This window comes from Felis catus, chromosome F1 (assembly GCF_018350175.1).
Source record: "Felis catus isolate Fca126 chromosome F1, F.catus_Fca126_mat1.0, whole genome shotgun sequence".
Classification (NCBI taxonomy): Eukaryota; Metazoa; Chordata; class Mammalia; order Carnivora; family Felidae; genus Felis; species Felis catus.
In genome coordinates, this window is record NC_058384.1 from 66,992,178 (window position 1) to 67,019,268 (window position 27,091).

Below are 27,091 nucleotides of genomic sequence, written 5' to 3' on the forward strand. Positions count from 1 at the left end.
GAGATCAAGAGTCACACGCTCCACCAACTGAGCCAGCCAGGTGCCCCCTGAAGATTTATTTCTAAAACACAATATGAAGCAGCAACCCTGTTATCGTTCCCATTTCACAGAAGAGCAAACTGAGGCTTCAAGGTGTTGAACCACGTGCCCGATGACACAGCGGTAGCTGTTGGCGGAGGGGGAGCTAGGGTCCAAACAGCCTGACCTAGAGTCTGCACTCTAAGGCATTATTCTGTACTGAACTGCCCTCTCTGGTGTGGAAATACGTAATTAAAGGGTTGTCATTGCTATCTTCATTCTGATGAGATGTTAAGTGTAGGACAGTGACACAAGCATATCTCACCCCATGTCCCCAGGAAGTGGAGCCGAAGACCTACTCCATCCTATTTCTGCTTCCAGGCTTCCAGAGTTTTCTTTGAGAAATGCCTTCAAAACCAATTTATTAAAGGCTCATGGATCGAGCACTCCTGAGTTCCGGATGCTTACACATTTCACCCTGTCGATCCTACGATGCATTTTTATCCTCGTGTTATAGATGAGGACGTTGACTAGCACAGAGAGAAGTCATTTTCCTAAGATAATACAGCTCTTCAGTAGTAGAGTCAGTGACGGTTGACACGGGGTTGGCCTGACCCCGTGGTGATACTCCCGTGTGGCAGCTGCCGCTGCTTGTCCCTCAAAATCCACTCTCCTTTCTTCCTTCGGCAACAGAACCCCGGAGTTTTATGTGGCCACACGGCTGCCCGGCTACACACTACATTTTCCAGTCTCCCTTGCAGCAGCCGGGCACGTACATGTGACTAAACTCTGACCAATGAGGTCCGAGCAGAAATGACTTGAAACTGCCAGATGGCACCTTCGAAAAAAACGCAGGGTTTCCTCCACTTCCTTTTTCCTTCTTACCGGCAGGAATGAAGGTGCTATGCCGCGGGTGGGGCAGCCAGTTTAGGACATGGCATGGGAATGCTGTGTGGGGGACGGCAGAGCGTCCTGCCTGACTCCCTGAGCTCCAGGAAGCCACCGCCTCCGTGGGGACTGCTTACGTGAGACAGGAGTAAAGTTCTCTCTGTTTAAAGGCACAGTTACGGGGCTCCTGGGTGGCTCGGTCGGTTAAGCGTCCTGCTCTCGATTTCAGCTCAGGTCATGATCTCACCGTTCGTGGGTCGAGCCCCGTGGCTGGCCTTGCAGAGCCTGCTTGGGATTCTCTCTCTCTCTCTCTCTCTCTCTCTCTCTCTTTCCCCCCCCATCTCTCTCTCATAAATAAATAAATGGTAGATTACATTGGACTCTGTTACAGCTGGTGAACCTGCATCCAAATCAACACACCCCCAACACCTGACGAGACAATAAGAAAGGTGAGCGGCTGTGTCCCCAGTGTCCTCAGCAACTCGTGGCATGCTGGGCATATGGTAGGCCCTCGGCAGATATTTTAATGAATCCTCAAAATCTCACGGTGAGGAGTTCACGGTGTAGTGGAAACCCTCTTCTCTGACACGACCTGGAATGGGTTCTTTTATTTCAACTTAAAACAAAAAAATACATTCATCTGCCGTCTGTCAAAGTGTGGCCAGGGTCTCTTCTTGGAGAACAGGCCGCGGCTGACTTCTTCATCCTTCGCGCATAAATGGACCACCTGCGATTTCCAGTTTGCTCACGGGGGGCGGAACAGCGAGTGGCGTGGTTGAAGCAATCTAAGTGCAAAATTCATCTAGACTTTTATTATTTTGCAGCCAAATGTGATAATTGTCTTGGTCCCATCTAATTCAATAGTAGTTTTTGAATTGAGTCACCTTAATCAAGACTTCTAAGGATTCGACTTAGTTTTCATAGAAACGGTGCTTGTTTTCACACTTGGTTCACCAGTTTGCATGATATTTAATTAAATGACAAATTGCAATAACACATACACCAGTGTAAGCACATTTGGTACCAACACGGTCAGCTCTTGGTAAGCACCAGCATGACCGGGGCGGGGGTGGAGGCGCGGAACTGCACCGCGTTCTAGAAGGTGTTGACGGCCTGGGTTTGAGTCCTGGCTTCCCCACTGCCTAGTGGTGTAGCCTGAGAGGACAAACTCATTAACCCTGGTGCTGTCTTTTCTGCATCTGGGAAAGCGGGTCATCCACTGTGAGGACTGCAGGAGGAAGCACCGTGTGGTTTGTGCCCTGTGTGACCGCCGTGTGACCGCTCATCGCGGCTGTCCCACAGGCCTGCGGGGCTGCCTCCCAAACCCGTGACGGTACAGCAGTGCGTTCAGAGGTGTCCTCTCTCAGGCTATATCCCCGTTTCCCATTTGAGAAAATAGACGTCTGGAGACGTCAGTGACTGCAAAGCCTCTTGGCCAACATGTCACAGCTTTTGGAACTGGCAAGGGCCTTAGCAATCATGAGGTTTGGATCCAGAAGGAAATTCACTGTCCATGTTCCTCCTTCCTTTAGCCCCCTGAGCCCCAAACTTCCAGCGAGGAGCAAACTGGACATCTCAGTGCCGAGACTGCCAAGCCCTTGTTCAATGTGCACAACAGCCCATCTGTCGATGATGGCACATCATGTGTCCATGCAGCACTGAACCCCCGGGAAGAGGCTTAGTCCCAGAAACCCAGAACGCTTGAGTGTTGCGGAGGAAGCACAGAGGCCGCGTTCCGGGCCAGCAGAGTGGAGTCACATGATCGTACAGAAGCCAGACTTGGTGAGTCTCCTCTGAGGGTTCCTGCTTGGGGTTTCCCTGGGCCATCCGGGCGACCCGCGAGAGTCAGGGAGGGCTTGCCAGGGGCAGCGGCTGGGGACAGAGCAGAGGGCAGCCTTCACCTTGGCCGCTGGGCCCCAGGGCAGGAGGGGGCAAGCTTGAGCTGCACGCCCCCCCCATTCAGTGGGACTCTCCCTCTCTGGGACGCCTACGGTCAGGCTGTGCAGGAGACAGGGGACGCCCAGGGCTCCAGAGTTGCGTGAGTGTTGTTAAGAGTGTTCGAGGGCTTATAGAGAACAAACTGAGGGTGGACGGGGTGGGGTGGGGGAGAGGGGAAAGCGGGTGATGGGCATGGAGGAGGGCACCTGTTGGGATGAGCACTGGGTGTTGTATGTAGGTGATGAACCATGGGAATCTACCCCCAAAACCAAGACTGTATGTTAGCCAATTCGACAATAAATTATATTTAAAAAAACAAAAAAAAGAGTGCTCGAGGGCAGAGAGGGTCCAAGCACTATGCCCCCAAGTACTGGGGGCGTATCTCCTCCACCCCCCTTAAAACCATCCAAAGCCACACCCTCTCCTACTCCTTTCATCCATTCCCCAGGCCTCTTCCCCTCCCCCGGGGACCCACCTATTGACTTGGGGGCCACTGGGGACCAGAATGCCAGGATGCTCCATTCGGAGGGGGCCTTGGCCTCCAACCGGGAGATGGGCCCCGGATCCTGGACCTGGATGGAAAGGGACGGGCACACTCATCACAGGCCTCTCTGCGCCAAGAACCACATGGTGCAAAGAGAAAACTTTGGGAGAAGAACAAGGAGGGTGCGTGTCAGGGTGCGTTCACCGGGCGCTGGCACGGGGCGCACAAAAGACTACCCTCCGTACGGGGCAGGCGCTTGGCAAAGCTGGGCCGCCCACCGCCCACCGCTGCCCGGAGGACGACACACTGAACGGAAGACAAGGAGTTCAAGTGTGAATAGCAAGTAGCAAACAGCTCTGGCCCCAGAGGTCGAAGTCTTTGGGGGACGAGGCTGGTGTACGGTGAGCTAGGGCAAGAAAATCACTCGGTCTCCGTACCTGGCACGTGGTAGGCTTTCAATAAAACTTGGTGTTCTAAGATGCAAAGTTCTAGAAGTTAGGAAAGCCAAGGAAGCGGCCAGGAAGAGGTGACTGAGAAAGGGGTCAGGGAGACTGGGCCAGGGCCTTGAGAGGTGAGCAGGAAGGGGAGGGGACTGGTCAGGCCTCAGCGGCAGACCCAGGGGGAGGCGGGGCATCCAGGAAACCAACGTGGGGGAGAGTGCTCCCGTGTCCAGGTAGGAGATGCACAGCTAGGGACAGCCTGCTGCCACTCACACTCCAGCCTCTGTGCCCAAGACGCGGGGGGGACATCCGGTGGGGCCTGGTCCTCTCTCTCCTCCTGGCCCTCCTCCAATTCCTCTTCCTCCCACCCACCCGAAGACCTGGAGGGGTGGGGAACAGGAGGCAGAGCAGCACCAGGGACAGGTTCCCCCCCCCCTCCCTGGGGTGCCTGCGTGGCCGCGGCCCCAACCCCACCAGCGTCCGAACCCCCGTGGAGCCCCGGAGCCCCGGCCCCACCCCACTCACCTGTGCCTCACTTCCACTCTGCCCCTTCCCGGCCCTCCTGGAGCCTGGGGCCTCCCTGGAGCCAAAGTCTGGGGATGGCGGGGAGTAAAGGGAACCCGCTGTGACATATCCACGAGCGTATGTTCCCTCCACACGCAGCGGCCCCACACAGAGCGGTGCTAGACACTAACTGGGATGGGCCACGCCTCTGAGAGTGGAAATCCGTGGCGAGGTCCGCGCTAGTAACGCTCAAGTTAGAACTCGGGCTCACGGACGATCAGACATGGCCAGAGCTTGGCCTCCACCTCATCCTGCCTGGGGCCTCCAGGGGCAAAGTCACAGGAAGTCGGTGGCTGCCTTCAGACGGACCCCAGCTCTTCCCCAGTCCAGTCCTCTGCCCGGACCAGGCTAATTTAGTTTCATTTGCAAATTATAAATACAGTGTCCTAGTCTTTGAGAGAAGACATGAATCCCATTAAATAAATATAATAAATAGTCGAGTATAATTTTAATTCCTGGGTGGGAGGTTCCCCGAGGTTATCTGGAGGGGTGAGAGGCAGGGAGGCGGAGAGAGGGTGGGGGGAGCCAGAGTGCCAGGGGGTGGTGGAGACTCAGGGAGAGCCGCCCCAACCGGGAACCGCAGCACCGCCCCCACCGTGTGGCCTGTTGGAGAACTGCAGCCCGGGACTTGGTTTCCAGCTCCTCTGGGTAGGGCTCAGCCTCCGGGCTAGTGACCACCCAGGCAAAGGCCTGGCACTGCCTAGCGATGGGAGACAGGCCACACACCCCCCCCCCCGCCCACCTCCCTACCCGCAGGTGTCCTCGGAAAAGCGACACGTGTCCACTCTGCGGGCTCTGGGGCAGGTGAACACACACACAGCAGCCCGGGGCAGCAGCCCTGAGGGCATCAGCTCTGCTTTGCCACCACCCCCTTCTCTGGGCCACCTGTCCCCGCCCCCACTCCTTGTCTCAGGTGTCACCTCACCAGGGCATGTGTGGGGACGAGCCCGGCCCGGGCCAGGTGGGTCCTCATGGCGTCCTCCAGCTTGGCCACCAGCCGGTCCCGCACAGAGTCTGGCTCCTTCTGGAGGGAGGGTGGATAACGGGGGTGGTGGGGGTCCTCTGGGGATTGGGGAGGAAAGAGACAGGAGGCGGAGGAGGGAAGGGGGCTTCGTCTTCCTTCTCTTCTACCGCAGCCCCGGGCCTTTGCCAGGATCCTGTCACCGCCTGTGCACAGTTGTGGACAGACAAACCCCTCCTGCCAGCAGTGTCCCGGGGTCCAGCACACTGTGCCCAGTGTGTCTGGTGGGTGACGAGAGGTGGGGGAGACAAGGCGAAGGCAGGAGTGTCAGCAGAGGAGGGGAGCAGGGAGAGTTAGATTCTGGGGCACGGGGTCTCACCTGACTCCGAGCCAGCGCCTCCTTATAGTACGTCAAGGCCTGGTCGTGCTGCCCCAGTCTGGCTGCGGCAGCCCCCAGCCCCTCGCAGGCCTGCCATTGGCCCTTCGTGTCCCCTGGGGAGAGAGCCCGGGGGTCCTCTGGCGGCTCCCCACGCGACTGACCCTCCCCACCAGCCCCGGGGACCCTCTGCCCATCCCCCTGCCACTCACCAGTGTCCCGGGCCGCCTGCAGGGCGTGTAGGTAGTTGTCTCTGGCTGCCCTGTGGTCCCCCAGCTGGCTCAGTACAAACGCCAGGCTGCCAAAGCTCCGGCCCTGCTCCCGCCGCTGCCCCCCGGAGCCTGACGACAGAGCCACCCCATCGTAAGCGGGGGCCTTGGCCTCTGAGGCGTATCCCCTGGCGGCCAAGGCCGGGCCCCCGGGAGTCCCGGCGCTCAGCCCCCGCGCGCCTCCAGCTGCACCGCGGAGGCCTCTCCTCAGGCCTGCTTTTCGGCCTGAATGCACCCCACCCCCCACCCCCGCTGGCCACCTGGAGCTGGGCAACGACCCTGCGACCTGACCCTGCGAAGCGGCAAAGTTCCCTTCCTGCACGTGCAGCACCCGAAGCTCGGAGAGCGACAGGGACTCACTTGCACACAACCACTTAATCAGAGAGGCACTGGCTTCCACGTCAGGCGCCTCTCGCGCCCGGGGCTCTGCCCTCTGCCCCCCCCCCCCACGTGTCCCCCCAGCCCCAGGCCTCGTCTCCGGGCCCTCAACCCACCGTCCTGTCTGGCCATCCCATCTCCTGCTCCCCCAGCCCTCACCTCCCGGCTCTGGACTTCCTGGCCCCATAACCAGTCCCAAAGGTCCGTCCACGCTCCAGCCTCGGGCCCTGGCTGGAGCCCCCCCCCCCCCCAGCCTTAGTCCTTCGGTCCCAACGCAGCCCCCAGCCCCTGGTGCCCACCGTGCAGGTCAGCAGCCTTCTGGTGACACTCCCGGGCTTGCCGGTAGTTGCCGAGGGCACTGTGGGCCGTCCCGAGGTTTCTCAGCACTGTGGCCTCCTCTCCCGGCCCGCGACACAGGGGCAGGGCCCGCAGGAAGGCCTCCGCTGCAAGCGGGAACAGCTGGAGCTGGCAGTAGCTCAGGCCTAGGTCGTTATAGAGATGCCCTGGAGGGCGTGGCCAGGGTCACGGGCAGCCAGGTCAGCTGCAGCTGTCCCGGTGCGGCCCCTGTCCCCCTCTCCTGGGGTCCTCCGGCCCTTTCCCCAGCCCTCGGAAAAGCCTCCGCTTGCACCCCACGTCTCAGAGCATCGCCCGGTCTGATCTCCCCAGACCCCGCTTCTCTGCCCGCGGGCCTCACCCAGCAGTCTGTGCTCAGGGCTCCTCTCAGCGAGCCTCCGGCTCTCCTCCAGCACCCGCGTCACCGCGCCCACCCCATGTCGCCCGCTCTTCAGCATACACCCCGCCGCAGCCCCCAAGGCCAAGGCCGCAGCCTGGGGCTGCCCTGCTTGGGCGTAGGCCCGGCTTGCCTCCTGCAGACAGTGGGCTGCCAGCTCAGGCTGTCCCAGAGCCTGGTAGCAGGCTCCCATTTTGGCCTGGACTTGCCCATGGTCGCCTAGTGGCTGGTAGTGACCCAGGGCCCTGTGGTACCAGGCCAAAGCTTGAGGCAGGTCGCCCAGGGCGTGGTAGGCCAAAGCCACGTTGAAACACTGGTCGCCGTGACGCCTGCCCTGCGCCTTCTCCTCAGGTCGGGCTCTCAGGAGCAGCTCGAGGCCCCGGGCTGGGTCCCCAGTCTCCACGTAGGCAGCCCCCAGGTTGAAGGCACAGGCCCGGAGCACAGGGGTGTCGCGAGTTTGCGGGGCCTCCGAGGCCAGGACGAAGGCCCTCTGGAAGCTGCTCAGGGCTTCGTGGTTCCGGCCAGCCAGGAGCGCCCCGTGGCCAGCCCTGGTGAGGGCGTGGACGCTGGCCTCTTGCTGTGGCCGCTTTCCCCTCTGTTTCTGCTTGGAGGTTGAGGGTTCAGGCTCAGACTCAGGCTCTCGGGGGGTATCCTCAGGGCTGGAGGAAGACATCGTGCTGACACTGCGGAGCAGGGGGGTCAATATGTCACCCTGGGCTTCCTCCAAAGCAGGCTCCCTCTCGGGTGATTCAGCTCTAACCCCGCCCCCAGAGCCGTAAGGACTTCCCGCTGCCGCCACCGAACTCCGCTTCCGCACCCCTACTGGGCGCCACATCAGCCCTTACTCCAACGTCCCAACTCGTTCTCTGTCCTCCTACAGGACCCAGTTCAAGTAACAGAAAGCCTCCTCCCTCAGCCATCTGGGTCCTTCTGGACCCCACGGCACCTTGTGCCCGCGTCTTTTCCAGCGTTTATCACACCGGGTGAAAGTTGCGGACTTTCTTGTCTACCTCTCCTGCCAGATTTGGAACGACGTTAGGGTCTGGCACGTAGTAGGTCCTCAATAAACGTCCATCGAATGAGATGGAGGTGGCTGGAGGCGATGGCTAATGCGTTAACGCGTGTGTACCCGCTGCCACTGGGCTGTGCGCTTAGAAACGGCTTGATGGGATAAAAAGGTATGTGTACCTTACCACAACACAAAAAACATTCACTGAACGAGCAAACGAAAGGGCACCTGAACGGAGCACGCGCAGGGCCTCCCCCCCATCATCTGTTCTCCTCCACCATCACTGTTCCCCACGGACACCCTTGCACTCACAATCTAGGTGCTCCTGGGTGTGGGTCGGGTCAGCTCAACAGATGCTCGGTGAGCACCTGCTGCACCCCGGGAGCCATACAGGGTGCCGGGGACGCGGAGCCGAGAGGGCTATTGAATCGGCAAGGAGTCAGCTTTCAGGATGGAGGATGCCGTCCGGCCATTCATGCCCACGCCCCACTTCGGGGCGTCTTGTTCCACAACTGGCTGGTTCTGGGCCCCCAGCCCCCTGCTCCAGCCATCACATGTGCTTCCCTGTTAGGATCTCTCTCCTAGAAAGGCAAAGCCTTTTCCTGAACTCTCTTCCCAGGAGACCGGGGGGAGGGTGGTAAAGACTGGGGCCTGCACGCTCAGCACCCTCTCCCCCCCCCCCATTTCTTTCCTTCTTTCCCCTCTTTCTTGGAAGAGGCAGGCAGAGATGTCTCTCTTTTCAAAGAAATTCCCCCTGCAACTAAGAACACCTAGGAATCCTGCCTTCAAGGCCCTCATCCCTGGGACATTCCGCGCTAACCCCACCAGGTCTCGCGGCCCCAGCCACAGGATCCCTTACCTCCCTCGATCCTCTCTGCGGCCGGCTTTCTGGAATGGTCCCTCTGGCTTGGGTTACCTCCCCAAGCCCTTAGCTCAAAGCCCCGGGGTTACCAGACAACCAGGCACCGCCCTCCACTCCTAGGGAATCTTTTGATGGACAGTTCAGACGACCTATCCCAGTGCTGAATCACTGATGGCACTTGGGCAGTTACCTGGATTCCATCGCCCTTCCTGCCCCACCACTGCCCACCTCTGCACACACCCCTCAAGTCCCTCACTTTAAGCAAGGAGCCAAAGCGTGACGGGCCTGTGCCTGGTTACGACCTCAGAGATCATCTGTGCCAAACTCTCATTCCGCAGAGGAGGGGACCAGGCTCAGAACGCAGGCAGGACTTGCCTGAGGTCACAGAACCATGCAGCTGGGGTTAGAGCCCAGGTTTTCTGATTCTGGGCTGATTAGCCCAGGGTCCCTTCCACTGCACTGGGATTGCAAGCTTTAATGAGGCCTGGGCTGTCCTAGAAGTGAGCCCTTTCACACACACACACACACACACACACACACACACACACACACACACACTTATACACTGTGCTCCTGTGTGGGTACATTCCACATTTGGGAACGAGGGGAAAGGTGATGGTCACGAAAGGCCTGGAGATCAGAAGAGTCTCTCTGCCCCCGCTCTGATCTGCAACATCCATGTTCTGCTTAATGAGAGGACAGCAGGCCCGTGACAGCGGACCCTACTGTGCTAACTCGCTGAGGGTGGCTGGCATTAGAAAGCAAGTGTCCTCATTTACCTGGGGCAGAAGCCTTTTTATTTTTTTTAAATTTTTAATGTTTATTTATTTTTGAGAGAGAAAGAGCATGAGCAGGGAAGAGGCAGAGAGAGGGAGACACAGAATCCGAAGCAGGCTCCGGGCTGTCAGCACAGAGCCCGACGCGGGGCTCGAACTCCCAAACTGCGAGATCATGACCTGAGCCGCAGTCAGACGCTTAACGAACCGAGCCACCCAGGCGCCCCCGGAAGCCTCTTTTAAAGTAGAGAGGCCTTCGCCAGAAACCAAGTTACCAGGAAGTAGTTGGGCTCCCCTGAAACGGCTGGACAGTGTTTGCTGAACGTCTGCGGTTTGCAGACACCGTGCCTTGTGCCACAGACAGGGCCCGTGCCCGCAGGCTTTCCCAGCTGCCTGCAGCTCCCACCCGTGGGCTGGCCTCCAGGACGCTCCCACAGCCCGGCCAGGGCCTGCCAGGCAGCTCCTCTGTGCCCAGTCAGCAGCCTTCCCTTAAGGGGAGAGGTTTTACGGAGGTACAGGGACTCGAACTACTCTCACCGAGGTTCCAACGACCTCTCAATGACCCAGTGATCATTTCCGAATCATTTTCTTGTTTGACCCCCCACTTTATCCGACATCTCCTTGCAACTCCGTCCTCACTAGGGCTTCCAGGACCCGTGTCCTGGCTCTTTCTTTTCTCCGGACAGTTCCTTCTCTGTCTCCTTTGCTGGGCCCTCTGTCCACCCCTTAAATGCTAACGGTCCCCAGTGCTCTGCCCTCTGCCCTTTTCTTACCTTACGCACACATCCACGAACACTGCATCCACGCCTCTGATTTTCACACCACTGATAAGCCAATAATTTCTTTTATTGTTTATTTATTTATTTTGAGAGAGAGAGAGAGAGAGAGAGAGAGAGAGAGAGAGAGAGAGAGAGGGTGAGTGAGCACCAGCTGGGGAGGGGCAGAGAGAGAGGAGAGAGAGAATCCCAGGCAGACTGCGATGTCAGCTCAAAGCTCCATGCAGGGCTTGATCTCATCACTATGAGATCATGACCTGAGGGGAAATCAAGACTCAGACGATTAAGCTTAACCGACTGAGCCACCCAGGCGTGCCCCCGCCCCCCCCCCCCCCCCCCCCCCGCCAATAATTTCTACATGCCTATCTCTAGACTTACTTCGTCCAAGCAAAATTCCTGTTTCCTCCCATCTACTGACCCCACGTTCCCAGTGTTAGCTGCCCCACCACCAACCCAGTCGTGAACTGGGAACGCGGGGGCCATCCGTGACCCCTCTCCTCTGCTCTGGGTCTTACGGTTCTACCTCTGAAGCCTCTCCCCAGCGCGCCCTCCTCCGCTGTTTCATAGCCACAGCCATGGAGGCGGCTTAGCGCACGGCGGTGGAGAATTCAAGCTTGGGGCTGCACTTATGTCTTGGTGCCACCAGTTTTTAGCTGTATGACATTTCTAAGCCTCCGGTTCCCTCATCCCTCTTGTGAAGATTAAACAAGATAATGCTAAATATAGTACCAGTAGGCAAGAACACCGGATGCGTGTCATTCTTGTGTGTTGGTCCCTAACCCTGGTATGCGAGAAATACCTCTCTGCTCAGCCCCTGTTTCAAGCCCCTGTTGCACTGGGATGGTGGAGACAATATGAGTCGGGATCTCTGTCCCCTCCTTTCTCCCAGGATGCAGGGAGTATGGGACGCTAGGACTTGAGAGGGAAGGCCCGTTGGGTCCTCAGCCATTTACTTACTATCCACCGACACCTCCTTTCATCTCATGGACCTGGCCCTGACGGGGCCAGGGGCCCTCGTCCCAAAGCGGAAGTGAGGGTAACCCATCCGGGTACTTCCTTTCTGGTTCAGCTGGGGAGTTTCTGCACAACCTCATTATGCAACTGCTCCTTGTCAGGGTCCTGTGCTGCCCGGAAAGCAGGGAGGGCGACCTCCATCACCAGGAGCCTAGATTCTCTGTGCTTTCCTGCTGGTGGAGAGCAAAGGGGATCCCTTCGGATCTCAGGGAGCACCCCGTGTCTTCAAACCCCACATCTCCCAGTTTTGTCTCCGCCCTGAGTCTCTTCTGTCCCTCTGAAGGTTTGGATGTTTTCTGTTTCGTACCCCTTCACATCCCTCCCCTGAGGCTATGAACCTAGGCTGCCTCCTTGCTTGAATGAGGCATGGGAGTGGGGGGGGGGGGGCGGAGGGCAATAGGAGAAACACCAGATGGGGAAGCCTGCTAGTTAATATAGTAAAAAAATAAAATAAAATTCAGGACAGGTGTCAGAATTATTTTTACGAGTTCAGACTTTACTATCTCCACCTGTGCTACTGCCTTGCGGTCTCCACTGGCCTCTGCCCCTAGCCTCCCCCCGCTCCACGCCCGGCTGCAGAAGGAGTCTTTATAAACTCGGAATCTGGCGCTGCCCTGGGTCCGAAGTGTTCCTCGGCTCGTGACAGCCCCCCAGAGCACCTCCAGGCACGTCAGCGCCGCGCGAGGTACCGCAGCGCCCGCCGTGCCCCTCCAGGCTCTCTTCCCGCGTCTCCCCGACCGAGCGTCGTTCTCCGATAAAACCGAACCGCTTCTTATTTCCTGAACTCACCTCCGGGCTCTTGCACATGCTGTTTCCACGGACTGAAATTCCTCTTTCAGTCTGATGAATTCTTGTTCCCTTTCCAACCCAGATCAGCTGCCGCCTCCACTAGGAAGTCTTCCTGACCTTCCCTGCCCTTAGCTTCGCGGCAGCAGTGACCTCGTCCCTCTGAGTATCACTGACCTCTAATTTATTTGACTTTAGGTCTGTCACCGATTCCAGAACAGCGGCTTTTAAGGCACTAATCATGTTGATTTACCTCTGCATCCGCACCATCTAGTTCAGTACAAGCTGGCCCGCAAGTTGGCGGGAACCAAGAAAGCTACAGGAAGCGGAGCGGGGTCCGTGGGGACACCGGAGAGAAATGACGGCGGCAAGGGCAGAGGCTACCTTAGCAGCGGAGGAGCCCTAGAGGAACAAAGCGCCCACCGCAGGGCGGAAAAGGGAGGGCGGCTCCCCCCGCCCTTCCCCCACCCGCGGCGGCCTCCGCCTCCGCACCTGGCGGCTCTCCTGCGCCTGCGCGCGCGCGGCCTGGAACTACAAATCCCAGCGCCCCCCGCGGCCTGGCCGGAAGTGCGCTCCGGCCGCGGCGTCGGTGAGGGCGGTGGCCGGGCGGCGGGAGATTCAAACCTGGAAAGAGGAGGAACATGGAGCGGCGGAGAGCGGGCGCGGGCCCGGCGCCGTGTGAGTGCGGAGGGGACCGAGGAGGGCGGCGGGCCTGCGCTGCGCGGGGAGGGAGCCCCCAGTCGCGTCTCCGGCGGGCCGCAGTGGCACCGGGAGCGGCGAAACGCCGGACCCCGCCGCGCTTCCAAGCTTACCGACCTTTCTGCCGCATCCCCACGTTCCGGGGCCCTGAGGCTGAGCGGGTGTAGGTGGTCTGGGTGGCCGCGTAGAAAGGCAGCAGTTACGGATGGCAGGCTTGCACGCCCAGCGCTACGCGGGGAAGGGGGGGGGGCGGGACACCCAGAGACCTCGGCTTTTGATGACGCTTTGAGATCAGGCCTCTCAAAGGTTAGGGTCAGAATTACCCAGGAGACTTGTTTCGAATCCGCATTCCGCAGCCCTCTCCCAGAGCTTCAGCTCCAGCAGGTCTGGACTGGGGCCCTTCTCTGCGTTTGTAGCAAGCCCGCTGCGCTGCTTCCCGCACCCCACGTAATCAGGCAGGTAGTCCGTGGGCCGCGCTTGCAAATACACTGCTTGAGAAAGAGACCGGGGTCAGGAGGTTTGGTGGCAGAAAGGTTTCTGTTTGACCTTCTGAATGAAAGGCGAAATCTCCTTCTTCCGCCTCTTCCCCTTCCTTGCCGTTAGCGTTTAAAAAACAAAGTCCCGGTTCTCCGTTCTGTTGAAGGGAAGCTAGTTTCAGACCTTAGAAGGGCAGGAAGACTGTTTTTAAGACCCATGAGTGTCCAAAGCCCCGCCCATCTCACACAGCCCTCAGCTCGGGGCTCTGAGGTGATGTCATTCGCTTACTGGTCGATTTTCCGTGCTTAGCAGCCAACACTTGTTCCTTGTACACTCCCTGGAGGGAACCGATGGATTTCCTATGATTGGCTGGGCCTTTCGGATCTGAACGCAGAGGTTTTGTGCGTGTGTGTGTGTGTGTGTGTGTGTTTTAACTTGCTCAACTGCCGGTTCCAACAAGCCCTGCCCCTCCTCCAAATCATGTTGCAGGATATGCACGATAAGGAAATGAGGTAAAGAGTAGGATTGGCATGAAGTGTTGAGTCAAAGACAGACTGATTCAGCTCTGTCTCTTTTCAGGCCCTCTGTGTTTATTTCTTGTGTGTGTGTGTGTGCGTGCAACTTTGTCTCACCGCGTCTGGTTTTGTATTGTCTTCCCTAAGGAGACTCCAGAGGTGGGGGGACAGGAGGAGGGGGCTGTGGGAGGGCACAATACGTGTGCTCTCTCACTTAAGGGACCCCAGTTCTTAAGTTTGGGGTCAGAATATTGTCTGCATTTTATTGAGCTTGGAGATTATTCTCCTCCTCGAGTGACTTATACCAAAAAGGAGAGTAAAGGTAGCTTTGTGATCTTTTAAAACTCTCTCTCTTTCCACTTAATCCCAAGTGAGTGCCCTTTTCCACATGATTCCCTTTGTTGAACGACCTCCCCCTCTGCCCCTTTCTGCCTGTTTGTTCTTAAAAATTTTTTTAATGTTTATTTTTTGAGAGAGAGAGAGAGCAGGGGAGGGGCAGAGAGAGAGGGAGACACAGAATCCGAAGCAGGCTCCAGGCTCCCAGCTGTCAGCACAGAGCCTGATGTGGGGCTTGAACTCATGAAGCATGAGATCATGAGCTGAGTCGAAGTTGGACACTTAACCGACTGAGCCATCCAGGCGCCCCTGTTTCTTTGTTTTTTTTAAGTTTATTTGTTTTGAGAGAGAGCGCGTGTGTGAGCACGCATGTATATGAGCAGGGGAGGGGCAGGAGAGAGGAAGAGAGAGAATCCCAAGCAGGCTCCTCGCTATCAGCCTGGAGGGCTCCATCTCACAAACAGTGAGATCATGACCTGAGCCGAAATCAAGAGTGGGACTCTTAACCTACTGAGCCACCCAGGTGCCCTGTTTCTTGAGAGTAAGGGTCTGCTAGCCCAGAGCCTGACATGCAGAAGGTAGCACGTGAATGAGTGGCTGTGGGATGGTGAGTCCCGTTGGTCCTGTTAGCCTAAGTCTCTGGGAGGGTCCTTGGGGAGGACGACACGGCCCAGGTCTTAGAGAACTCAGAGGCTATTAGGGATAGAATAAGGAGCTAAGTTCCCAGCCACGGAGGGGTCTGGACATCCGTGTGGGGAGACCCCGAGGGAAGGGCTTGAAATGGAGGGGAAGGAGGGGTCAGGAGCTGGCTGGAGAGGAACAGGAGGGAACACCTCTGACACAGGGGAGCCCCCTGTTGCGGGTGCTGACCAGAGCGGCTTTACGGGGTGGGGGCTGGAGATGGGAGGCAGGGCTGTCGGGAAGAGGGGCACCGACGTGTGAGGTGCTCCAGGTCACTGGGCAGAGTTGCCTAAGAAAGTCTGTTAAGAAGCAGCTTCAGTGCTGTGGCCCTTTGTCCTACACTCCCCGCCTTGACCTTATCCCCCTGACTCCTCAGATGAACGCCTCACAGCCGAGGAAATGGACGAGCAGAGGCGGCAGAACGTGGCCTATCAGTACCTGTGCCGGCTGGAGGAAGCCAAGCGGTAAGCGGAGGGGCTGCCTCCTTCTGGAGCCCCGTCCCCTCCCTGCCCGCCCCAGGCACCTGCCCCTAGCCAATGCAAAAGGAGTCCATTCTGTGGGAGAGGGAGAGTTGAAATAGCACCCCTCTCTCTCTTTTATTTAGAGAGAGAGCAGGTTAGCGGGGGAGGAACAGAGAGAGAGTAGCCTACTCACTGACATTTCATAGCCCGACGCAGGGATCGAATTCACGAACCCGTGAGATCATGACCTGAGCCAAGATCAAGAGTCAGATGCTTCATGGACGAGCCCCCCAAGCACCCCATCTTTTTTTTTTTTTTTCTTCTTGTTTTAAGGCTTTATCTTGCTAGAGCAGTTTCAGGCTCAAAGTTAAGAGGAGGATAGAGATTTCCCATATGCCCCCTGCTCCCACACATACACAGCCTCCTCCACTATCAGCATCTCCAAGAGTGGTACGTTGGTTGCACGTGATCAACTCACCTTGACACATGATCCCCCAAAGCCCGCAGCTTACCTTGGAGTTCACTCTTGGTGTTGCACACCCTGTGGAATGCGTCACAAACGTAGAATGACGTTATCCGTCAGTGTGGTGTGTTGGAGTAAGTTCACTGCCCTAAACATCCTCTATGCTTTGCCTCTTTGTCCCCGCATCCCGCCCCCTGGCAACCACTTATCTTTTTTACGGTCTCCATCGTTTCTCCATAGTTGGAACCATAAGGTACGTAGCCTTTGCAGACTAGCTTCTTTCACTTAGCGACGTGCGTTTGAGATTCCTCCGTGTCTTTTCAGGGCTTGACTGCTCATTCCTTTTTTTTCTTTTAAGTTTATTTTTGAGAGCGAGAGAGACACAGAGAAAGTGTGATCAGGGGAAAGGCAGAGAGGGATCACCTACTGAAGGACTTCTTGGTTGCTTCCAAGCTATGCCATTTACCATCAAAGCTGCTATAAACATCTGCCTGCAGGGTTTTTATCTATCTATCCATCCATCCATCCATCCATCCATCCATCCATCCATCCCTCTATAGAGAGCACAAGCGGGGGAGGGGCAGAGGAAGATAGAGAATCTTAAGTAGGCTCCATGCTCAGCACGGAGCCCAATGCAGGGTTTGACCCCAGGACCCCTGGGATCATGACCTGAGCCAAGATCGAGAGTTGGATGCTCAACCAACTGAGCCACCTAGGCACCCCTGCATGCAGGTTGTTCTGTGGTCATATGTTTCAACTCCTGTGGGCAATTACCCAGGGTGAGGCGGCTGGGTTGTATGATAGGAAAATTCTGGGTTTGTAAGAAAGCACCAAGCCGTGTTCCAAGGCGGCTGCACCATTTTGCTTTCCCAGCAGCAGTGAGCAAGGGCTCCTGGTGGTGCACCTCCTTGCGGCACCGGGTGTAGACGGTGTGCAGACTGCGGTCATTCCAACAGGTGCAGTGGTATCTCATTGCTTCTATTTCATTTTTTCCCGGGTGACATAATGGAGTGGGGCAACTCTCCTGTGCTTCTTTCCCATCTGTGTGTCTTTGGTGAGGTGTTCGTTAATGGGTCTCTGTGGCCCATATTTTAATCAGCTGTTCTTTTATTGTTGAGTTTTAAGAGTCCTTGCTTCCATTCATTCATTCATTCATTCTTTTTTTTTTTTTTTAATTTTTTTTTCAACGTTTTTTATTTATTTTTGGGACAGAGAGAGACAGAGCATGAACAGGGGAGGGGCAGAGAGAGAGGGAGACACAGAATCGGAAACAGGCTCCAGGCTCCGAGCCGTCAGCCCAGAGCCCGATGCGGGGCTCGAACTCACGGACCGCGAGATCGTGACCTGGCTGAAGTCGGACGCTTAACCGACTGCGCCACCCAGGCGCCCAATTCATTCATTCTTAATAAGCTCCACACCCAACACAGGACTCAAACTCACAACCCTGAGATCAGGAGCCACATGCTCTACCGACTGAGCCAGCCAGGCGTCCCGTTCTTTGTGTATTTCAGATACTGGTCTTTTATCAGATGTGCGTTTTGCAAATATTTTCTCCCAGAGCGTGTCTCGTCTTCTCATTCTCTTGACATTGTCTTTTCTGGAGCAGAAGTTTTTCATTTTAATTAAGTCCAGCTGGCCAATTATTTTTTTTCAACGACTGTGCCTTTGGCATTATATTTAAAAAGTCATTGCCAGGGGTGCCTGGCTGGCTCAGTCGGTGAAGCATGTGACCTTTGATCTCGGGGTCGTGAGTTTGAGCCCCACGTCGGGTACGAAGATTACTTAAAAAAAAAAAAAAAGTTATCGCCACACCCAAGGTCACCTAGGTTTCCCCCGTGTTATCTTCGAGGGGTTTTATAGTTCTGCATTTTACATTTAAGCTGATGATCCCTTTTGAGTTGATTTTTGTGAAGGGTGTGAAGTCAGCCTCTGGATGGATTTCTTTTGCGTGTGGACGTCCCGCTGTTCCAGTGCCATTTGTTGAGGAGATGATCTCTGCTCCATCGGATCGCCTTTGCTCCTCTGTCAAAGATCAGCTGGCTGTGTTTACGTGGGTCTGTTTCTGGGCTCTGCATCCTGTCCCGTTGGTCTGTCTGTTTTTTCACACTGCCTCGATTCCTGTGGCTAAGTTGGGTCTCGTCCGTCTTCCAACTCTGTTCTTCTCCTGCAATGTCGTGTTGGCTCTCCTGGTCCTTCAGGCTCCGCATACAGGCTTTAGGATCAGGGTCTTGCTATCCACAGCGTAACTGGCTGGCAGTTCGTTCGGGATGGCTCCGAGCGTGTGGATCCAGCCGGGAAGAGCTGGCGTCCTCACGGTACAGGACGTGGGCGTCTTCCACGTAGTGTGGTTTTCCGTTGATTTTGTTCATCAGGGTTTCGTAGTTTTCCTCAGAGATCTTGTACGTATTTTGTTAGACTTAGACCTAAGTATTTCATTTTGGGGGTGCTGATGGGAACCGTGTGTGTTTTTCAAACCCCACTGTTCGCTGCAGTATATGGGACAGTGGTTGACTTCAGCGTATTAAGCCCGCGTCCCGCAGCTTTGCTGCGCTCCTTACTGGGTCCCGGAGGCTTTGTGTCGCCTTCTTTCCGATTTTCCACGGAGACGGTCACGCTGCGGACAAAGACAACACCCCGTCCTCTTATCCCCCTACACACGTCCTTGCCTGTCTCTAAAGTGTGTGGACATCTGCTTACATACTAACCACGATGCTATTATAATAGCCAAAGAAGTCCTCCATCGATCCCGGGAAGGTCCATACCCAGGCCATTTTCAAATTTTCCTGATTGTCTGAAAAAAATAGCCTGTTTTTCAGCTGGCTTATTCAAATAAGGATCTGAAACGCTCACATATTGTATCCGACGTTGTGTCTCTTACATCTTCTTTAATCCAGGATGACCCGCCTCCCCTTTTCAGTTCTTTACGTCACGGACTCGGTGAAGAAACCGGCTCATGTGCCCCGTGGCTCATCTCCCCTCCTGGGTTTGTCTGTTTTCTTCCTTGCTTCAGCCAGCTTGTTCCTCTGTACCCGTGTTTCCTGTAAATGGATGTGGGCTCTAAGGCAGCAGAAAATGCTTCATTCTGTCCTTTTAATCAATAGCGTATTTTTAATCTTCTCCAGGAAAACAGATAGCATGAGTGGACAGGAAAGCAGGCATCTGTGGCAGGGAAGGCACGGAGTGCAGCGCAGTGTGACTGGCTCGCTCTGGAAACAGACACTTTCCTGTAGACGTCGTACAGGGAGAAGCCTGGAAAGGCCATCTGAAGATCGCTTACGCTCTCCCTTGCGCCCCTCGCGCGACCATCGGTGATAATGATGCTTTACGTTTCTGTCCCCAGCACTTTCGCTCTCGTTAGCTCACTTACTGCCGAGGCAGAGACAGTACGGGTCGCGTTCTCTTCATTTTGCAAGTTGTACGAGTGAGGCTCCGAAGGCGAAGTGGGGGATGGTGTGGAAAGCGGGACTTCTGACTCGGAGGGCTGTGGCCTTCCTGGCCCTGTGTGCTGCTCCCCTCCCACCAAGCCTGGGGGTTCCCCACTACCCTCGTCGTCCTCCAAGCTGGGCTATGAGCTGTGTAGGTCGCTGGGGCGGACAGAACCCTTCAGTACCCGGGTTCCCAGAAAACACGCAGGATGACAGATGCGGTGTGGCCGGCAGGCCTGCGTGACCGGACCGAGCGGGAGGTTCTGGCCCGTTTGAACCACACCGGGGATGCGCGGGTTCCGGATCTGACCGGGAGGAGCTTCAGGGGTGGAGGGGGCTGAGGACTGGCCATCCCAGTGTCCGGGGCGGCTTGGGGTGAGGTGGGAGCACCCAGACAGCGGGCAGGGAGGGGAGCCGGGGGAGGGGCGGGAGCTGGGCCAGGGTGGGTGGCAGGCACAGCCCTGCTCTGGTGCTTTCAGCTGGATGGAGGCCTGCCTGAAGGAGGAGCTTCCTCCCCCCGTGGAGCTGGAGGAGAGCCTCCGGAACGGGGTGCTGCTGGCCAAGCTGGGCCACTGTTTTGCGCCCGCCGTGGTCCCCTTGAAGAAGATCTATGATGTGGAGCAGCTGCGGTACCAGGTGGGGCGGGAGGCCTCTCCCTTCTACCGGCTTCCTCTTGCTTGCCCTTCTCCTTAGCAACAAGGGACTCTTGCTAGGTGGGCCCTGGGCTGCCCCTGCCACGAGGCTTCTGAGCAAACTGGTCTACCCAAGTCTACGCTCAGAGGCCTGGGGGCTTTGCCGCCGTGAGGCTACTTCCTGGACGCGCCGCCCCTTCGCCACGCTCTGGCCGGCACAGCCCTGTCTCCTTCCCGCCTCACTCTGGACTCCCCTTTACTAGGAAGCCTTACTAGGTTGTTGATCCCCCGTCTGCCGTCCTTCCCAAACGTCCTGCTGGGTCATCCGTTCCTGGTGGCTTCCGTCTGTGACTCTCTCCTGGAGGGTCGGGGGACGGAGTATGGGAAATCTGCAGGGCAGGGTCCGCTGGCTCCCCACCCCCCACCCCGCCCTTCAGATCTCCAAGCCGCGGTCTGGGCTGTGCCCGTGGGGAGCTCTGAGAACCGTAGAAATAGATTCTCTTCTCTTTCCTTCCCTTTCAGGCAACTGGCTTGCATTTCCGCCACACAGACAACATCAACTTCTGGCTGTCGGCCATAGCCCACGTCGGCCTGCCTTCGGTAACGCTGGGCCTCGAGACTGGGGTGCATCTTTACTCTCCACCGGCCCCCCACCCCCACCCCCACCCCCACCACGCACGCTTTGTCTCCCCGGGTCCTTCAGCCCTCGTCAGCACGTGTCTCCTTAGCTAACTTAACCTGAGGGTTTAAATTGCCTGCAGGTGTCTGTCTTTGAACCACGTTACTTGGTCTCTGCCTCTACTTCCTGTGGGCGAGGGAAGTGGAGGGAGGTGAAGGCCCCCTGACCTAAGCTGCACTGTCCCCATTAGTGAGCGAGGCCCCCGTGCAACGCAGGGGATGCATATTTAGCCAGGCTTCCACCAGAATTTCGTGGCGTGATGTGGGCTTGCTACGGGCCACATCCCCTGGTGGTGGACTTGGAGGCCCGGGCCCGGGTCCCCTGTTGGCCACACGCGGCACGTCCCCTTGCCCTTTGGGTCTCAGCATGTTACTTGACTGTGAAATGGGGATGGTGATCCCTGCCCTGTGTACCCCGGGAGGCTGTCAGGAGGACCGGGTGATGTGCGTGGGTTCCCTTTATGACTCCTAAGGAACTGTACCAACTAAGGCATGATAGGACTCTGCAGGGTTCTTCTTACAGGCAACTGTGCGACAAGGAAGCAGCAGTAAGGGGACTTTGGTGGGAGGCAGGAGTAACAGGGGCCAGCTGTCCTCAGTGAGGCTGGAACGCTGTTAAGTCTCTAGATTGGGTCCTTCCTGTGACCCTGAAGTAACCAAGAGGTTTTGAGCTTCGACCTCATGGGAGTCGCCAGGCGGAATGGGACGCCGTGTCTTGGAGGGAGGACTCAGTTCTTCGAGGGGACCCCACTGATCAGAGGCCCGTGGCCCAGAGACAGGGACGAACGCCCTGTGCCCTCGGTGGTCCTGGACAGCGTGTGCCTCTTTGGGCCTTCCGAGGGAGCACGGCCGGCCCCCCAGCATGCCGCCTGCCTGGCGAGAGTCCACAGGGGCACAGGCTCGCTGTGTCTACGGGATGCGCAGGGGGCCTCTTTCTCCCGGAGGACACGGCCTGCATCCTCTAACCGCAATAGTCTTGCCTGTGTCCCGTGAATCCGGCGATGTGCGTCTGCGCCTGGGCCTCGGCTCGCTTTCTTTAACACTTGGTGTGTGTGGCCACAGTGCTGGCTGTCAGAGGTTGGGGAGGCCGACTTCGAAGCCCCAGGCAACAAAAGAGTATCTCCCCGGGTCAGAGAGGAAGACCCATGCCCCAGCCCCTCTCTCCAGAGCTGGTGCTGCTTCACGTTTCCAGCGGCAGTAACCAGCTGCTTTCCCCTCCAGACCTTCTTCCCGGAGACCACAGACATCTATGACAAGAAGAACATGCCCCGGGTGGTCTACTGCATCCATGCCCTCAGGTGAGAGGCCCCAGACTTCCGTCTTCCAGGTGGATACAGGAAACATGGCCGCAGGAAGGAAGGCAGGCGCTTCTCAGGAGAGTGAGACTTCAGAGTTTTGCAGTTGTGCGTAGATTTATGCGCACGTTTGTGTGTGACCCGCAGGGGTGAAGGAAAAGGGCAGGAGGGAAGGGTCTTCAGTGTGTGCCTGGGGCCCAAAGGAAGCAAAACGAGCCGTCAAGAGCGTCACACGCAGCTCACCTAGCGGGAACGTTCAGGCTGTTTGGTTCTTCTCAGAAGCGGCCATCAGCATCCAGCTGGCTAGAGCTTAAAGCGGCCGACCAGTTCCTGCGTCTGTCGTGTCGTCTCGTCCTGACTTCATTTCCCACGTCCTTTTAAGCCCGCCCAGCTCTGCGGGTCTCTGCTTGCCTTACCCTCTGTGTCCGTCTGGTAACTGCAGTGTGCCCTTCTCTGTGAAGTCCCGATGCCCCCTGGCCTCTCGAGCATCGTACTTACCTTCTGTAGCGCTTGCCTCGGCCTGACTTCCAGTAACATCGCTCCCCGTGGACTGGGGGGACTTGGGAGCAGGTGTGGTGGGCTCCCTGTCCAGGTCCCTGTGGCATCTCCTGCAGACCGTGTCAGAATAAATAGGCCCCAACGCCTTCCATTCTCTTCCAGTCTCTTCCTCTTCCGGCTGGGACTGGCCCCTCAGATACATGATCTCTACGGGAAAGTGAAATTCTCAGGTGAGCCCAGCTCCTTCCCCAGCCGCTCGTGCGGGCAGGGTCTTGGGGGCTCTGGCCCTGAGGAAAGGCACCTGTGGTGTCATTGCAGCCGAGGAACTTAGCAACATGGCCTCTGAACTGGCCAAATATGGCCTCCAGCTGCCGGCCTTCAGCAAGATCGGGGGCATTCTGGCCAATGAGCTGTCAGTGGATGAAGCTGCAGGTAGGGGTGTGGCTCTGCCCTGCTGGGGGGTGGGCTCTGTATGAAAGGGCAGACTCCAAGCCTCCAATGCATTCTGGCTGTCATCTGTGAGGTGACCTGGTTTGCGCGGCCCTCTGGATGGAAAAGGGGAATGGTGTCAGGGTGGCCTGTGGCTGGTCGCGCTGCGGCGGTCTGGGGTTTGTTCTGGCCTCCTGACCTTGTCTCCATGCCCCTCCCAGTCCACGCGGCGGTCCTCGCCATCAATGAGGCGGTGGAGCGAGGGGTGGTTGAGGACACCCTGGCTGCCTTGCGGAATCCCAGTGCTCTGCTGGAGAATCTTCGAGAGCCTCTGGCAGCCATCTACCAGGAGCTGCTGGCCCAGGCCAAGGCAGAGAAGACTGCCAGCGCCCAGACCCGAGTAAGGAGGAGCCTTTGCTGTGCAGGCATGGAGAGCGGGGTGGCCCAGAAGGCCTCCGGCGGACAGGACTCCGACACATCCTGTCTCCACGCCCCAGAGTTGCTGAGAGAAACGCTTGTTGGTTGTTGTAGAGAAGCAGAGGAGGCACCCAGGGATGAGGATTCAGGAGAGAAGGCGGGAGACGGGTTCTGGGGACTGGATCTTCTGGCCGGGCTGAGGTGGGGACGTAGAACTGGCCAAGACTGGACAGGAGATTTGACTTAACCGTGTCCATGCCAAGGGCTTGAACCCAGGGGTTCTCCAGATTCCTTCTTCTTCTTTTTTTTTTTTAATGTTTATATATTTTTGAGAGACAGAGTGCAAGCAGGGGAGGGACAGAGAGAGAGGGAGACACCGAATCCGAAGCAGGCTCCAGGCTCTGAGCTGTCAGCACAGAGCCCGACATGGGGCTCGAACTCATGAACCGTGAGATCATGACCTGAGCCGAAGTTGGACGCTCAACCGACTGAGCCCCCCAGGCAGCCCCAGATTCCTCCTGACCAGGCTGACCTTTGGCCTGGGAAGGCGCCCAGGGGAGGGAAGAATTGGAGACAGGGAGGGGGGAGCAGGAGAGGACTGAGCTGGTTTCCCAGGTCTCCCTTTCGGCATGGTCCTTGCAGGATGGTGGAGAAAGCTGGGACATATATGACTGCTACCTGACTCAGGCTGAAATCCAGGGGCACATCAACCACGTCAACGGTAAGAGACCTGGGTCAGGAGGGCTTCAGGGTGCTCCCAGGGCAAGCCCCCGCATCGGGAGGTTCAGGGATAGCTCTCAGGCCAGAGGCCCTGTAGCCTCACTTGGGCCAACCCTGGTCTCAGGGAAAGACCAAAGTCAAACAGCAGGGTGTGTGTTGCTTTTCGGCTCTCGCTGTCCGGAGAAGTGACCCTGTCCGGGGGGTTTCTGTTTGAATGGAGATCCATGGACAGGGCAGAGGCAAAGGACAGACCTTCCAGCTCTTGCTGCTAGAAGGGCAGCTGGCCCGGGGTCCTGGGAGAAGGAGCTGCGAGGAATGGACGGGGTGGGGCGGACACGAGGGCAGGAGGGGCTGTTTGGAGGCCCAGGATGGAGTGGGCATCTGCCTGTTGGGGTCAGGATGTCCTCCCCGTCTGGGATGGGGAGGAGGGGAGGCTGCCAAGATCAAGGTTTAGGGTGGGGGGTCATGCTGGGCAGGAAGAACAGGGCAGGTCTGGGGTGGACCAGCTGGGCTTCTGCACATTGTTCATTATGGGGTCTTGGTCTTTGCAGTCCATGGGGCTCTAGAAGTTGTTGATGATGCCCTGGAGAGACAGAGCCCTGGGGCCTTGCTCGAGGCCCTTCATGACCCTGCCCTGGCCCTGCGCGGAGTGAGGAGAGACTTTGCTGACTGGTACCTGGAACAGCTGAGCTCAGACAGAGAACAGAAGGCACAGGTCAGCTGATTACCTGCTCCCTGCTCTGTCTGTCTGCTGTGGGATGGGGACCGCCTCTTCCTTAGGCATCCCCTCCGTCCCCTCCTTGTATTCAGTAAGTGCTGACTATGTGTGTAAATGGTTACATCACCCCAAAGCCTGATGGCCCAGACTGACCAAGGGGTCCCCGGGGGCAGCCGGCGAGCAGTGACGTGCTCCCCCATGGCCGAATGGGGGCCTCAGCGACGAGAGATCTCGTCCTCGCTGCCATTGGCTTTCTCCATGACACTCTCCTCGTGCTGCCTGTGTTGTTAGTTCAGTGCCTGCTGCGTAAGAAAGAGCCAGACTTAGAGGCAGGGAGGTGGGGGTGGGTGGGCCTGGGAGCCCGTGAGGGCAGCTCCTGTGAGAGCTCTCTCCTACATCACCTCTTCCCCTCCCCAGGAGTTGGGCCTGGTGGATCTTCTGGAAAAGGAGGAGGTCCAAGCTGGTGTGGCTGCAGCCAACGTGAAGGGTTATCAGGAGCAAGCCAGTAAGTCACTTCCAGGCTGAGGCCTTCACTGCGGCATCTAACCCTCGGCCGGCTTCTGTATAGGGGTGTGTAGGGTGATGCAAACTGCTGCCCACGTTTCCAGCGGGCCCTCTCCCCTCCCTGGTGTGCCCGGGCCCAGGCTGCCTGCATGCACACTACAGACGGGTTCCTTAAGGCCTTAGGGGTAAGGACAGTCAGTCCTGCATCAGGCCGGCTCCTGGGGCAGACAGTTTCCTTCAAGGGCACTTGCCCTGTATCTGGACGGTTTCAACCTGCTTGAGTCCTTGCCTCTCGACTGTAGTGAGAAACTCATGATCAGCTCACTTTCCCTTAAAAACATTATCTACAGGGACACCTAGGTGACTCAGTCGGTTAAGTGTCCAGCTCCGCTCAGGTCTTGATCTTGGGGTCGTGAGTTCAAGCCCCCCACTGGGCCCCACGCTGGGCATGAAGCCAACTGAAAAACAAAACTTCACATACAAATACAATTTTTTATTAGAGGAGTGTGGCCTGGTGATCGTGTCCCTCCCGGGAGGTCAGCGTGTGGCAGGGGTGAAGTGAAGCAGAGTTGGGGGGGGGAGGGGGGTGCCACAGCCTGTGGCCACCAGCCCCGTTTCAGCCGTGTAACTCCGTCCTGACCTGCCGTTAGAAGTCGCGTACGGGCGTGAGACGCTCACCTCTGTGTCGCGTGTCTTCGGGCCTTCCTGGCCTCTTCCCTGACTCGGCCTGGACTTCGGTCCCATATGCTCCGTGAGGCAGATGAGGCCTCCGGTGCCCCCTCCTCTTGTCACACGCCCATTCCGCCCGGTCGGACAGCCCGTCCTTCCCTCGCTGTCCCGCTGCCAGCCCTTCGGTCGTCCAGGCTGCTTTCCTTGTGCACTTTCACCCGTGGAAAGCGGGTGATGGCATCCGTCAGCGCCGCCTCTGCCCCTTCCGTCCCCCGTCTCCCACCAGGACCCCTCCTTCCCCGGCTGCCAGAGCTCTGGGGGCGGGAGGCAGCGCTGGCACGGAGTGGCCGGTGTCTTTGGACCCTTCTCCCCAGGGGATGCATCCTGATAGCAGGGCCTGCATCTGCTCGGCACTTCCCAAGCCCCGGTGTTTGAAATCGGAAACCCCGCTGGTGCCCCGTGGCCCCTCCAAGCTCGCTCCTGCCCCTTGTGGCCCAAGCGGCTCCACCTGCCCCTCTGTGCTGTCGGCGAGATGTGGCCCCTGGAGCCCTTGACTGACCTCTTCTTAGCCGTGCCCCGTAGCCTCCTGCCGGTCTTGTGTCCACCGCCCCTGCGCCTCCCCCCGCCAAGGCGGCCGCTCTGCCACCCGCCAAGCTGCTCCGTCTCTGGGCCTGACGCACTGCTTCTTTCGGTGCCTCGCAAAGTGACTCGGCACCCCTCCCTCACACACACTTAGAAGCTCGTTCTGGACCTAGCAGAAGGCAGAACGGTTTTGAAGAGGCGTTTCCCCCTCGGGTACCCCAGCAGAAGCCAGTCAGCCGGGAGACTAGGACGGGCCCTGGACGCCCGGCCCGTACAGCCCTCTCCCCCCTCCCCTGCAGCGCTCCAGGCCGTGTGCAGGATCAACGGAGCCATCCGGAGGGGAGTGGCGGCTGACACGGTGGCGGAGCTGATGTGCCCAGAAGCCCGGCTGCCTCCGGTGTGCCCCCGCGCCCCGGCTGTGTACCAGCAGGAGCTGGCAGTGCTCCAGCAGCAGCAGGGAGGGGTGAGCCCCAGAAACGAGGGTCCTGCCCCCGCGTCCTAAGCAGTGGGGGGGGCCCGGGGTGGTCCGTGCAGAGCACCCTCGGAGGGATCCTGAGCTCTCCTAGTAGCTAGCACTCTTGAGCGGACGCTGCCCTACACGGTCACTGATCCTTGCTAGAACC

General features: G+C 57.9%; 2 protein-coding genes and 1 long non-coding RNA gene across 7 annotated transcripts in view; 1 reads left to right on the forward strand and 2 right to left on the reverse strand.

Moving 5' to 3' along the window:
* Positions 1–1,692: 1,692 nt before the first annotated feature.
* On the reverse strand, positions 1,693–4,269 carry LOC123382689. Of its 2 annotated transcripts, XR_006591379.1 has the most exons (3): positions 4,042–4,269; positions 3,320–3,416; positions 1,693–2,778 (listed from the first exon to the last, which is right to left on the reverse strand). It is a non-coding gene; the product is annotated as an uncharacterized LOC123382689 (long non-coding RNA). The 2 variants fall into 2 exon arrangements; XR_006591378.1 differs by having other exon boundaries at positions 3,320–4,269.
* Positions 4,270–4,289: 20 nt separating this feature from the next.
* Positions 4,290–12,879, reverse strand: TTC24 (tetratricopeptide repeat domain 24). Its single transcript, XM_023247276.2, has 7 exons — positions 12,273–12,879; positions 7,011–7,729; positions 6,616–6,819; positions 5,882–6,010; positions 5,673–5,785; positions 5,258–5,356; positions 4,290–4,361 (listed from the first exon to the last, which is right to left on the reverse strand). The coding sequence occupies exons 2-7, from the start codon at positions 7,717–7,719 to the stop codon at positions 4,290–4,292; spliced, it is 1,326 nt and encodes a 441-aa protein (XP_023103044.2). The 5' UTR covers positions 7,720–7,729; positions 12,273–12,879.
* The window catches only part of IQGAP3 (IQ motif containing GTPase activating protein 3), a 35,528-nt gene continuing 21,237 nt past the window's right edge, over positions 12,801–27,091 (forward strand). Inside the window, exons 1-12 of one of the 4 annotated variants that reach the window (XM_006943075.5) lie at positions 12,801–12,947; positions 15,354–15,441; positions 19,806–19,962; positions 20,481–20,558; positions 21,858–21,934; positions 22,592–22,659; positions 22,748–22,861; positions 23,080–23,258; positions 23,918–23,996; positions 24,547–24,710; positions 25,131–25,218; positions 26,768–26,931. In XM_006943075.5, coding sequence (XP_006943137.3) covers positions 12,911–12,947; positions 15,354–15,441; positions 19,806–19,962; positions 20,481–20,558; positions 21,858–21,934; positions 22,592–22,659; positions 22,748–22,861; positions 23,080–23,258; positions 23,918–23,996; positions 24,547–24,710; positions 25,131–25,218; positions 26,768–26,931 — 1,293 coding nt within the window. In that variant the 5' untranslated portion in view covers positions 12,801–12,910. Of the gene's footprint in view, positions 12,948–13,938; positions 13,958–15,353; positions 15,442–19,458; positions 19,478–19,805; positions 19,963–20,480; positions 20,559–21,857; positions 21,935–22,591; positions 22,660–22,747; positions 22,862–23,079; positions 23,259–23,917; positions 23,997–24,546; positions 24,711–25,130; positions 25,219–26,767; positions 26,932–27,091 lie in introns of those variants that run through there. The other 3 variants (XM_045048390.1, XM_045048392.1, XM_045048391.1) reach the window with 3 other exon arrangements.